General features: G+C 30.1%; 2 protein-coding genes across 2 annotated transcripts; one reads left to right on the top strand and one right to left on the bottom strand.

Annotated features, from left to right (window-relative positions):
• The first annotated feature begins 9102 nt into the window (after positions 1-9102).
• On the top strand, positions 9103-10341 carry LOC107481204 (NAC domain-containing protein 2). Its single transcript, XM_016101424.3, has 2 exons — positions 9103-9637; positions 9711-10341. Exons 1-2 carry the CDS (start codon positions 9185-9187, stop codon positions 10116-10118), a joined length of 861 nt encoding a protein of 286 aa, XP_015956910.1. The 5' UTR covers positions 9103-9184; the 3' UTR covers positions 10119-10341.
• A 139-nt stretch (positions 10342-10480) lies between these two features.
• LOC107481156 (casparian strip membrane protein 2) lies at positions 10481-11672 on the bottom strand. Its single transcript, XM_016101373.3, has 3 exons — positions 11274-11672; positions 11073-11196; positions 10481-10942 (listed from the first exon to the last, which is right to left on the bottom strand). Exons 1-3 carry the CDS (start codon positions 11495-11497, stop codon positions 10727-10729), a joined length of 564 nt encoding a protein of 187 aa, XP_015956859.1. The 5' UTR covers positions 11498-11672; the 3' UTR covers positions 10481-10726.
• Between the last annotated feature and the right edge of the window lie 1528 nt (positions 11673-13200).

The raw sequence follows: 13200 nt of genomic DNA, 5'->3' as shown, positions 1-13200 counted from the left end.
AAAGATAATAATGTAAGTCAAAAATTTTTTTTATTAATTTTTCCTCATATTATGGTTAAAGTGTTACGTAGTACGTTAAGAATATGATATATAGAATAGTAGATTTTATTTCATCTATCAAATATATATATAATTTATCTTTACATAAAGTTTAAAATTAAAAAATAAAATTTTATCAAAATTAATAAATTAATTATTTACATTGATATTTTTATGGGGACCAAATTAAATTATACGTAATTTTTTAGAAATTGTTTTTATCAATCCAATATATAATGGATGATATGACAGAGAGATATTATTAGTTAGTTAAGAAATATCTTTCTTCAGATAAATGTAAAACTTAATTTACAAAAATTAATAGGATTAATCTCTGCATACAAGCTTTTTCACTATACAAATCATACAAGTCTTAAAAATTCCTAATCTCTAAAACATGCTTCTTATGGCATGTATGTTTCACACGCCTCTTTAACAGATTTTTCAATTAATCAATGTACAAATATATAACTTCCTTTTTCGAAAGGATTTCGTTTCCTTTTTTAAATTCCTTCTGCGTTTTCTTGTCTTCTCTCTTCGATCTCTTTCGTGTGTTTCTCTCTCCCTTCTCCTTCGCCGTTTACGTAAATTCTATACTACACATACAAGTCTTTTTTTATTTACAAGTCTTACAAGTTGAGCCAAATCCAACAGAAGCTACACTCACCCACAAAAGCGTGTTAACACGCGCATCACGTTTCCAAAGCGCTCCCTCACCATTAAGAACGACTCTTCTTCTTCTTTCTCGATGAAAATTATAACTGTCATTTTTTTTTTGGCGTTTCTCCTCCTCCTCCTCTTCTTCCTTCTTCTTCTCCTTTTTTTTGTGTTTTTCTTCCTTTTTCTTCGCGTGTTTCATCTTCATTATCGTGTTTTTCCTCCTTCTTCTTTTGATTTTGCAACATTATGTATTTTTTTTCTATGTTTGATTTATTTCTCCCAAAAAGAATTATAAGAATATGAAATAAGAAGATAAGGAGGAGAAAGACGAAGAGTTCTGAATTATGCAGAACTTATCAGAACAAAAATACACCCAAATATCTTCATTTTATACCCAAATATATTCGTGTTACACCCAAATATCTTCGTTTTACACCCAAATTTGATGCGAATACAGAAATGAATTATGTTACATGTACACTAAAATCCACCATCAAAGTCAGCTACCAGTATAAAATACATACTAGAATACAAATAATACATTGAAAATAAATCAAAGCACACATATTTATACATAAATACATTGGTGGTTGATTTTAGTGGCTGATTTTAGTGTACAAATAGTATTTTTGTACAGAAAAATATTTTTCCTAATGCTGCATTTTTTTCTTCTTCTTCTTTTTCTTATTTTTTTCTTTCTTTTAGTTAAAAGAATGTAAGTTCATCCTCTTCAAGTAATTTTGCAGTATTATGTGTTTCTTCTTCTTCTTTGTTTGATTTTTTGTTTTTATTCTTGTTAAAAGAATAAAACAAGAAGAAACTTGAGAAGGTAAAATAAAAAGAAAAAAGATGAATAAGAAAAAAAAAAGAAGATGGTGATAATGATGAAAAAAAAGAACCAGCAGAAGATGAGGAGGAGGAAGAAGAAGAGTTCTGAATTATGCAAAACTTATCAGAATAAAAATACACCCAAATATCTTTGTGTTACACCCAAATATCTTCGTTTTACACCCAAATTTGTTGCAAATACAGAAATAGGTTATGCTACATGTACACTAAAATCAGCCACCAAAGTCAGCCATCAGTATAAAATACATAGTGGAATACAAATATACATTGAAAATAAATTAAACCACACATATATTTATACACAAATACATTGGTGGCTAATTTTAGTGGTTGATTTTAGTGTACAAATAGCATTTTTGTACAGAAAAATATTTTCTCTAATGCTGTATTTTTTCTTCTTCTTTTTCTTATTTCTTTTTTTCTTTTAGTTAAATGAATCTAAGTTCATCATTTTTCAAATAATTTTGGAGCATTATGTGTTTCTTCTTCTTCTTTATTTGATTTTTTGTTTTTATTTTTGTTAAGAAAGTAAAATAAGAAGAAACTTGAGAAGGTAAAATAAAAAGGGAAAGATTAATAAGAAAAAAAGAAATGGTGATGATGATGAAAAAAAAAAGAAGCAGCAGAAGATAAGGGGGAGGAAGAGAAAAAGTTCTAAATTATGCAGAACTTATCAGAATAAAACTACACCCAAAATTCTTTAAAATATACCCAAATATCTTCGTGTTACACTCAAATTTGCTGCAAATACAGAAATGAGTTATGCTACGTGTACACTAAAATTAGCCACCAAAGTCAGCCACCAGTATAAAATACATTCTAGAATACAAATATACATTGAAAATAAATTAAACCACCTATGTATTTATACACAAATACATTGGTGGCTGATTTCAATAGTTAATTTTAGTGTACAAATAGCATTTTTGTATAGAAAAATATTTCCTCTAATGCTACATTTTTTCTTCTGAATTGAACCACACCTCAGTCACTTGATTGGATTCAAAAAAATAAAAGGAGGAGAAGACTTGTAAAGACTTGTATGAGAAAAATGCTTGTATATAGAGAACAAACTGCTCATCAATACCATAGAAGGGCTGCAAAATACACCCAAAATACACCATATTAAAACAAGCATAAATTATAGAATGCAAATAAAACTATAAAACCATCATAAAAAATAACAAAAATTAGATTAATGAATCATCATTAAACAGAAACTAAAACAATTCAACTAAAAGAATAAGACAATTCACCCTCAATAAGATGAAAAGTCATAAACTGTAAATACACCAAAACTTTCTTAAAATACACCCAAATATTCCTGATTTACATCCGAACTTCTGATATAAAATGCAGAAAATTTATCAGAACTAGTACATTAGATTCAATTTAAACAAGAAATAATGAACAGTAAATTTCACAGACAAAGTTCACGCATTATTCAACTACATAATTATAAACTACTAAATGGATTCAAATTCAAATTCAATTATTAACTGGAATTAAACCACACCTCAGGAACTTTATTATATTCAAATTCAAAATTCACTTCGTTCTGGTTCAGCTGATAATCTGAAGTTGAATCATCCATTATTTTCAAAACGATTTCAGAGTTTATTTCAGAAACAATGGAAAACGAAAAAAACGAAAAAAGAGAACATAGAGAGAAACTTACGTAAACGACAAAAAAGAAGGGAGAGAGAAACACACGAAAGAAATCGAAGAGAGAAGACAGAAGGAATTCAAAACCTATATAATAGATGATATGACTGAGATATATATATGATTAGTCAGTTAAGAAATCATGTGCTTTATTGGATACATCTAAGCTTATTTTACAAAATTCAAGTTCAACTGGATTTTTCCATTCCTTGTTATCCATACCCGTTACAATTAGAAGACAAATCTTAATGCATGATTGTTGAACGTTCATTATATGTACATCTTATCTACTACGAGAAGAACAAGATAGATGACACATAACAGAAAGGTAATCCAATCCTTGATCATTAGAGGATGATAATAATCTAATCCTAGCTGGGTCTAAATCCCAATCATGTGATGATGAGGTCAAGGGGTTTGACGCACGGTCTTTAATTTAAACATGCGCTGTGGGGCAAATTAATGACTTATGTATCGCTACCTGGTTTGTTGGTGTTCATGTCAATCCAAAACTGGAAAGAATACTCCATCCAAATTTTCAAAGCAAATTCAGACACGAGATAAAGAATATGTTTTTCGAGCAATGCTACTAGTTTGGATCATTGACTTTCAAAGTTATTGTGGGATACGCTTTATTTAATGCGTTTTTGGGGATTGAAATGAAGTGCGAAGAATATTTTATTTTTTATATGTAATTGTTTGTACGATATTTTATAATTAGACAAATTAAAAATTAATCTGATAAATTTAAATTTTATTTAAATATTTATTGTTAATTGATAAGTTATTTTTTTAATATGATATATTAATATGATACAATATTTTGCATAAATAAATATCAAATAATAAGGATAATTTATTTAAATAAATAAAGTGGAGATCAATTTTATTTAATTACACATTTTTTAAATAAGATATAAATGTATTTTTTTATAATTTTATAAAAACTGCTACTAGTAATAGCAGATTAGGTTAGAACGTTCGTTGTTAGTAGCTGCCGTTTACGTATAATGGGAATTTAACAGAAACTGCTACAAATAACAAAAACTGCTACAAATAACAGTAATTTATGTGTATTTGGTTGTTGAACGGAAATTATAGAAGGCAGTATCGATTTAAGTTAAATATATTACTAATGTCCAAGTGTCTAATTTTAAGAGTGTTTAGTATGTCAAGAGCTTCTAATTTAAAATGGAGACTTCATTGTAGTAACGCTCAAGTTTCTTTCATGAATTAAATGTTCACGCTTTTATATATTTGGAATAATGCCCCTCATTTCAGGGCGTTAACAACGTCCATTTTAAAAAGAAGATAGACTCGCATTTGTTACTCTTGGCTGACACCCTTTGAGTTGGGCGTTACCAATACCAAACTTTCTTTGCATGCTTTGCTTGTTTCTCTCGAATAATATATATTACTTACATGCTTCATTAAGTGGCGTTAACAACTCCTTCAACGTGCATGCTTCATTCTTTCTTTTATTCACGCTATTAACATGCATATAAGTTTCATGAATTAACGTTAGGTCATGCATGCTTCTTGCATTTCATTATTGAGAAAGTATAGGGAGCCAATAGCCTAAGCATACAATGTGTACAATGGAGGTTTAGGAAGTATTAGAGATATGATAATTAGTGTTACATTGTCTTATAAAGTTACGTTTTTGAGATGAGTGGATTCATGACATAGTATTAGAGTTCTAGATCCGAAAGGTCAAGAGTTTGATCCTTGGTAAACCCCAAAATTAGCTTAAACTTTTGGGATGAATAATTTTATGACATGAGATACATATTTTAATCATTAATTCACTAATAATGCATGCATAAGGCATTAAGCATGTATGCACTAACCTTAATTCATGAAGTTTATATGCCACTTAATAAAGCATGCAAAGAAAGCCCAACTCAAAGGATTCCATCTACCTTCTTTTTAAAATGGACTTTGTTAACGCCCAAAATGAGAGACGTTATTCTAAATAGAAGCGTGAATATTTGATTCATGAAAAAAACTGAGCGTTACCACAATGAAGCGCCCATCTCAAATCAAAAACTTTTATTCGATGCTCATTTATAACACACTCAACGTAATATATATATATTTAATATATTAGTAATATAAAATAATTATATATATTTAATTATATATTGTTATGTCATAAAAATAATTATTTTTTACAATTAATATATAATTTGTCATCTAATAACAAACATAATTAAATTACATTATAAAATTATTTATAGATATTATAGTGTATCGATATTAAATTCATTAATTTGTTTATGCCTCTCAAAAACAAGTCACAGTGAGTGTAAATTACGATTAGAACAGAATACATTTTTATAGTTAACTAATCAACCGAAAATAAAATATCTAAAGAATAAAAGAAAATGGATGTAAAATGGATATGTATAGAGTTTGATCGGGATAGAGTTGATATAAGACAAAAAAAATAGACATTTATTAATACGTCATGCATTGGATTTATTCAAAACTTAAAAGAGTGAATTTTACTATTATTTTGATTGAAAACATGGGGTTAATCTATCTTTATTTTAAATAGTTAGTGTTTCAATGATAAATAATCATGTAGATGATTCACTTAATTAGAAAAAACATTATTTTAGTTTGGACAAATAAAAACAAAAAACCAAATCCCTATCTGATTTAACATCGCTAATAATGTAGCACTTAACTGCTAGCTTATTATATATTATTATTATATTCCTATTTTAATAATAATATACAATAAAAAAAATTATGTGTAAAATAATATTATAAAAAAATAAAAGTATCATTACTTTTCCTGTATAATGCATTACTCCATATTGGGAATCATTTATTTTTGGTAGTGATGGTTATATTTTTCTTTATTTAATAATTTTAGTGCTTATCCTTAGTACAAAAGTGCGTCGCTCATGTCTATCTACTTCCGCTTCATTCCCTCTCAATAACTATGTTTAACTAATTGGTGATATCCAAATAGAGTTTTGATTTACGTGATCGTTGCCTTTTTTAGTAAATGTATCATTGATATTTTTATATATATAAAACTATAAGTCTATAACAATTAGTCAAAAAAGATGTTGGTCTTTGAACATCACTGATCAAGTTATATATAATATGAGATTTTTTTTTTTGAATTAATCAACATCAGCCATAAAAAGAGAAGAAGAAAGAAAGAAAGAAAGAAAGAAATTAATTAACACGCATGAAGCTATTTGTCCGATGTCTTATTGATTTGAGTTGTGTATGCTCCTAAAATATCCAAAACGAAAAATAGACCTCCTGACATAATTTCATCACTACACAATTTTATATTAAAAAAATATAGGTAGACAATAAAAGTATTAAATAATATAAATAATAAATATATTGGATGTTCATTTTATTAAGTGTGCGGATGATTATTCTAATATTAAAATTTAGATAGGTAATTTAGATGTGTCATGTATTTTGATTTAATTGGTGGTTATTTATATTGTTCAAAAAAATTATTGGTTACCTAACATATTCGGTTTTTTTCAATTCAAATCGATTTAAATATGTTCATTTAATTTAATTTAAATCAAAAACTAATTAAAAATGTATTAATTTATATTTGGTTGTATTTTATTTTTAACAAATTATGTATATTGGATCAAATTTTGGATTTATTTTTTAAAATTAATTTAATCCAATTCAAATTGTACTGCTATTATTAAAATATTATCAAAGTTATTAGTAGTTATTAAGAGTTAAGTTAGTAATGACCAGTAGTAATTAGTAAATAGAATATTAATAAATTAGTTGGTAATATTTTTATAAATAAAATGATTATTGTATCATGTAACAACAACTTCAACACAATAATATCACATATAATATTATATTTTTATTCTCCTCTTCTTCAAAAAATTTAACATAGTATCAGAGTTATAGTATCCTCCTTAGAGAAAATAGAATATCATTTTTTTGATAAAATCATTGTGTTTTCTTTCACAAAATTCTTTTTCCTATGTATTGTTGTTCTTTTTTTTTTCTTTTGACACCTGTTTTTGATGTTTTCTCACTTTAATAATAAGTTCATATTTTTCATTTCATCTTTTTGAATTCAATGGGTCAAAAATCACTGGCCCAACGCTCTTCTACACGCTCTTTGAAGATCATTGCTTGCTTTCTCTCCCTCGCGCAACATCTCCTTCTCTTTCTTCTTCCTCTGCTCACGAAGGCAGCCCTAGCTCCGCTGCCACTATCATCTTTTTCCTTTTCTTTCTTTACATTATCGCGCCGCATGTATCGTCTCTTCTGCCTCATCGCACGCCACTTACGTCTTCCCCTAACTAAAGCAGAAGTCCTGATCCTCCTTTCCGTCATGACTAGAATTGTGGCCCACGCCGCGCCTCTCTCTTCCTTTGTATTCCTCTGCTTCTCGCGCCACACGTCTCTTCTTCTGCGTTACAGCGCCGCACGCCTCTTCTTCAATTTCATCGAAACTTATCCAAGTTGAAAATTATTGACATCTTCCATAAAAAATGTAATAATGTAAGAAAAATGTTTTAGAATAGAAAAGAATAAGAGAGATTTTGACAAGAATTAAAGGAGAGAGATAATTTTATTGAAAAAATTTTTAAAAAGAAAAGATACAATTACTAATTTTTTTATTGTCAATTACATTTCTATTAAAATTAGTAGTATAAAAAAATTTAATTTAATATTATCAAGAAAAAATAAAATATATATATAAGGACTAATTTGATTAATTTTTAAAATTTTAGGAATGAAAATTACTTACGTCTGAACTTTCAAGGATTATTTTGATCATAAATAACTTTTTTACATGTCAAGTGCCACGTGGCATGCCACGGGTCACTAATCTGACACGTAGCATGCCAGGTGTCACTGATCTGACACGTCAACCAATCATCTTGTGACACGTGGTATCAGCCCTCTATATCATTATATCCCACGTGGCACTTAACGTGACACGTCATCATCCAACTGACGGAAAGACTAACGTGACCAATCGTATATCTTTTGGGAACGATTTTGATTAACTTTATCTTCCGAAGACTAAAATAAATATCGAAATATCTTTAAGGGACGATTTTGACTATTTACTCAATTTAAATTACACGGCGAACACGCCTAGTTTTCTGCAAAGCGAGATAGTAGGAGACTATATATATGTTCACACCAAACTATAGCTAATTAAGATATGTTTGAACCACGTTTAAAACTTGTAACTCCTTTAGAAGATGATGATCCAAAAGAATGCTACTGCATAGTGCCTAGTGGGTAACTCAATTTTGTACATTATTATTTTGCTTTGCTTTGATGCGGTAGTCCCCACTCACTCCACACGTAGAAATAAAAAGGAGGGAGAAATACTTTCGTCATTGCTGAGTTCATACATTCATTTACACAACACAGCACCGCTTATTATTGTATATTTAAAACTTTGTTCTTTTAAGATTATTTCGTGGACTACAATGATTTTGTTGTTATTGGTTCGGCCAAATCATTCTCAATATAACAACTTCAGAGATCCAAGGATTCAGAAAATGATCCGCTGACTGCTGCATGCACAATAATATTCCAGAGTGGGTGGAACTGGAACTAGTTGAATTGAATGGAAATGAAACCCAATATGGATAAAGACGTGCTTTGTTTAGATTCAAAGAATCAGAGATAATCAATCACGTGGCCAATAACCGTTGATTCCAATTATTCTTAAATTTTATGATTAAAATTAAACGTCAAAATTATTAAATAAAACACAAATTAAATATATCTTGTAATGGTCCCCTTCCCCAAATGGATAACGGCAAGGCATTGCCAGATGACTAGGTATAACAATAACAAAGTGTTGTCTATCAATCAATTAAATCCATGCAACTTCACAAAACGACAAAGAGACCCTCACATAAAAGGAACACACATCTCATTGCAAACAGTTCAAACTCCTTAGCTTGTTCAATTTCACATAACAACAATGGAAGGAAGTAGTAAAAGTTGTGAACTACTACCACCAGGGTTTAGATTCCACCCAACAGATGAGGAGCTAATTGTGTATTACCTTTGTAACCAAGCAACATCAAAGCCCTGCCCTGCTTCCATCATCCCTGAAGTTGACATCTACAAATTTGATCCATGGGAATTGCCAGGGAAGGCTGAGTTTGGGGAGAAAGAATGGTACTTCTTTAGCCCAAGGGACAGGAAGTATCCCAATGGGGTTCGGCCGAACCGCGCAACGGTTTCTGGGTATTGGAAGGCCACAGGGACAGACAAGGCTATTTACAGCAAGTGTAAGCATGTTGGTGTCAAGAAGGCCTTGGTTTTCTACAAGGGTAGACCTCCAAAGGGGATCAAGACTGATTGGATTATGCACGAATATCGTCTTCTTCAACAATCTAATCACAACAGCAGGACCACTGGTTCTATGAGAGTAAGACTTCCAATCTTTTAACTATATGTTTCAATTGTTATGTTCAATTTGTAACTGATATTTCTGTCATCAGCTGGATGACTGCGTCTTGTGTAGGATATATAAGAAAAAACATGCTGCTAAAGCATTGGATCAAGGACAGGAATACCCAACAACGGTTCAAATTAATCTAAATGCATCAACCAACAATGATGATCAGAAGGAGTTGATGATGATGAAGAATCTTCCAAGGACTTGTTCCCTTACTTATCTTTTGGACATGAATTACTTTGGTCCAATCTCACAGCTATTGTCTGATGGATCCTACAACAACTCATCAACCTTTGAAATATTTCAACATAGCAATAGTGTTGACAACATTGGAATAGTGGATCCTCTTGTCAAAACTCAAATGGTTGAAATGGATGATAGCTATTATGCTCAAGATTCAGGCAAGTCCCAAGTGATGAAACAAGGGAATGATTTAAGAGGATATTACTAAGTAATTATTAACAAAAGAAAAAAGAAAAAATGTTATATTGTTTAGATTAGACATGATGAATTATGATAAGAGTCTTCTGTAAGATAATCATGAAGATTTTAAATATGTCAAATGTGTCCTATCACAGAAATGAAATTTTCAAATAGAATTTAGTATTCTAGTTCACGTTGACATTGTTCACCTTATCTGTACATAATAAGGACAAGACTATTACTGGTTCTTAATTGAATTTTCGGACTTATGAAAATAGTTTAAAAGATGCCTGGATCACGCCTTCTTAAGATTATTTATTTATTTATTTATTTTTGTCATAATAAGAATTTTGAAGTTGTAGGCAATCACGATCACTTCTAGTATATATCTATGCAACATTTTAAAGTAAAAGTAATATAAAATGCAGAAATTGTGTAATGACACTGCTGAATTCTATGTCAAAAGAAAACATTGTTATTGAAATCTCATAAATCATAACCACACACAGATTTTACACTTGTTAAGTTTCATACATGAGAGCATGCATGCCTAGCTAGGCAAAAACATTGATATTCATATCAGAACTCTTAAAACAAACCAATTTCACAACTACTCTTAATATATAGATATAGAAATCAGTGCTTGCTTATAGATATTGATGACATGAGAATAAGAATCATGAACAGAACCACCGCGAAGAAAGAGCCGATCACTGAACCGGAAATTCGCTTGCAGAAGTAGTTGTATTGCTGGCAGATAGGGAACCAGTTGGCACTTGGATTGCCACGGTGGGCTAGGAATACTATAGCCGCCGCTGCCGCGGCTCCGGCTGTGAGAAGGCCATACATAATCTTCACAAGTTGGATAACAAAACTACTTCAGTCTTAATAAGCTTTTTAGGATAAATTCAGTGAAATTTTCTAAAATCACACACAAGAAATCAACATAGGAAGTTAGAACACTCAATTTAATGTGTTTTACCGTGTCAAGAAGCACCATGAGAATCCTACTTTTCACTGCAGTACTTCTCAGTATGTGGAAGAATGACAGGGCAAGTGAAAGAACCAAGTAGGCACATACAATAGAGTTGGACATCACAAAGAACCTGAAATCACAAATCCTCATTGTTGTTTGATTTGTTTAAACAAAAGAATTGCATTTTAGAAAGAAATGACTACTTACATAAAGGTGGGAAGGTCTTCAAATACTGCTCTGAATTTAACAAACTGAGTCCTAAATGGAAGTGTTTCCCTTGCTGTTCCCATACTCAATGCACTTCCAAGTGCGGAAATGGCTGCAACAATTCTCAGAATGAAATCTATTACTGACATCACTCTCTTCACCCTTTTGCTTGGGGAAACAACACCTTTTGGTACTTCACCCGCCTCAACTGAACTCACCTTCATTCTTTTTTGTTGTTCAACTTATTGAGAGTGATGCTTAATTCGACTATGTTATAGTATCAAGGAAGTTGCACACATTTATATACTTGAAGGAAGCACAAAACATTGAACACTGATGATGTTAGTGTAATGTTACATTAATTATATCATAAGGGAAATGCTCTAGTGGATTAGTTAGCGAAGATTCTAGTGAATGATGCTGCTTACATGATCTTCTGGGGTGGAACATTTTCACCTTAAAACAATAATTATCTATTTGCTGTAGTATTCGAGATATATAATTGAAGCGAAGAATGACGTTTTCTTTCAACTCTAGAATACAGAGCCATACATCACTTTGATTAAACAATGGTCTAAGGCTCTAAGCTGTTTAATTTGTGTCACATGCCACTGGAGAATAAGAAACAGGATATGCTAAATTAAAATATTTCTATGCTTGTTTTCATGAGAAATGTTTGTACGAGTGAGAATCGTGTTTTGCACTCATACTTTGAACTTAGAGTCACTTGGTCATAAAATACTGAAGTTCAAACGAGTTAAAAAAAACAAAATGAAGAAAACTCATGTGAAGTCGACTTTATGTGAAGTTGATATCTGAAAGTCGTTAGATAAAAATTTAGTTAAATTAGTCAAATTATCAAACAGCTTAGGTATCAACTTTAAGTGAAGTCGATTGCACCTGGGTTTCTACCAAACAAAAATACGTACTATCATGCCAAATAGGAATTTAATAACTAGAATAATAGTAGCACTAGGGACACAATAGCCAAAGTTATTTTATTTAATTTTCTATTTATAATTTTATGTAATTAATATTTACGATTATATATTTATTATCTCTAAAATTATTCAATTATTCTAACGATAATTAAATAATATAAAATAAAAATTTAATATAAAATAAGATAATTTTATACCGTTTTAGATTAATTTTTTTATTCTCTGTTAAATATATTTTTGTTAGAATAATATTTTTTTAGAATTTACTAATCCGTACCCTAAATTAACGAGTATTAGTTTATCTACTAACACTTAAATTTTGTGTTATTTAATATATGTTTGGCCCTCTTAAATTAGGGTAATATTTTTGCATTATCTATAGATTTCTCAACTTGTTTCTATTATTGTGCACTGGAGAATATACTTCTATAAATAATGCGATATGAAAGAGAGTTGATGATCTTAAAATACTTTATTATATATAATTTATTTAAAAAAAATATTTTGTAAGAAAAGCATGCTTGTGAAGGAAAAATAAATATATGTGTAGTACGAATGAGGTTAGCATTTAAGCAAATTAATCTCTAGTGGTTTTGGTAAAGGCTAAAGTATGATCATTATATATTGTGACAATAACCCGGGACTAGATTAGCATTCCCTGCTACATGACAAGTAACATGATCTCACACTTGAAGCTATATGGAATCAAATATGTCGGCATCGGAATAGGATTATAATAGAAAAATAGCACAATTCTGTGTGGTAATTTGCACGTTAAAACAATTTTAAATGACTACATAAGGCAAGCACATTGTTTGTGCTTTGTCATAATGATATTTCTTAAAGTTAAGAATAGTACTTTCATTCTGGCATATGAGGAAAAGTGAGTGAGTGTGAAAGAGTGAGAAAGAGCGAGAGAAGGAAAGAAGATGGTGCTGCGGCATTGGTAGTTTACGGTTGACAGAGGTGTTGCAGTATGTAGATAG

The sequence above is a fragment of the Arachis duranensis genome, chromosome 3, assembly GCF_000817695.3.
Source record: "Arachis duranensis cultivar V14167 chromosome 3, aradu.V14167.gnm2.J7QH, whole genome shotgun sequence".
NCBI lineage: Eukaryota > Viridiplantae > Streptophyta > Magnoliopsida > Fabales > Fabaceae > Arachis > Arachis duranensis.
This window is presented reverse-complemented; position numbering and strand designations above follow the sequence as displayed.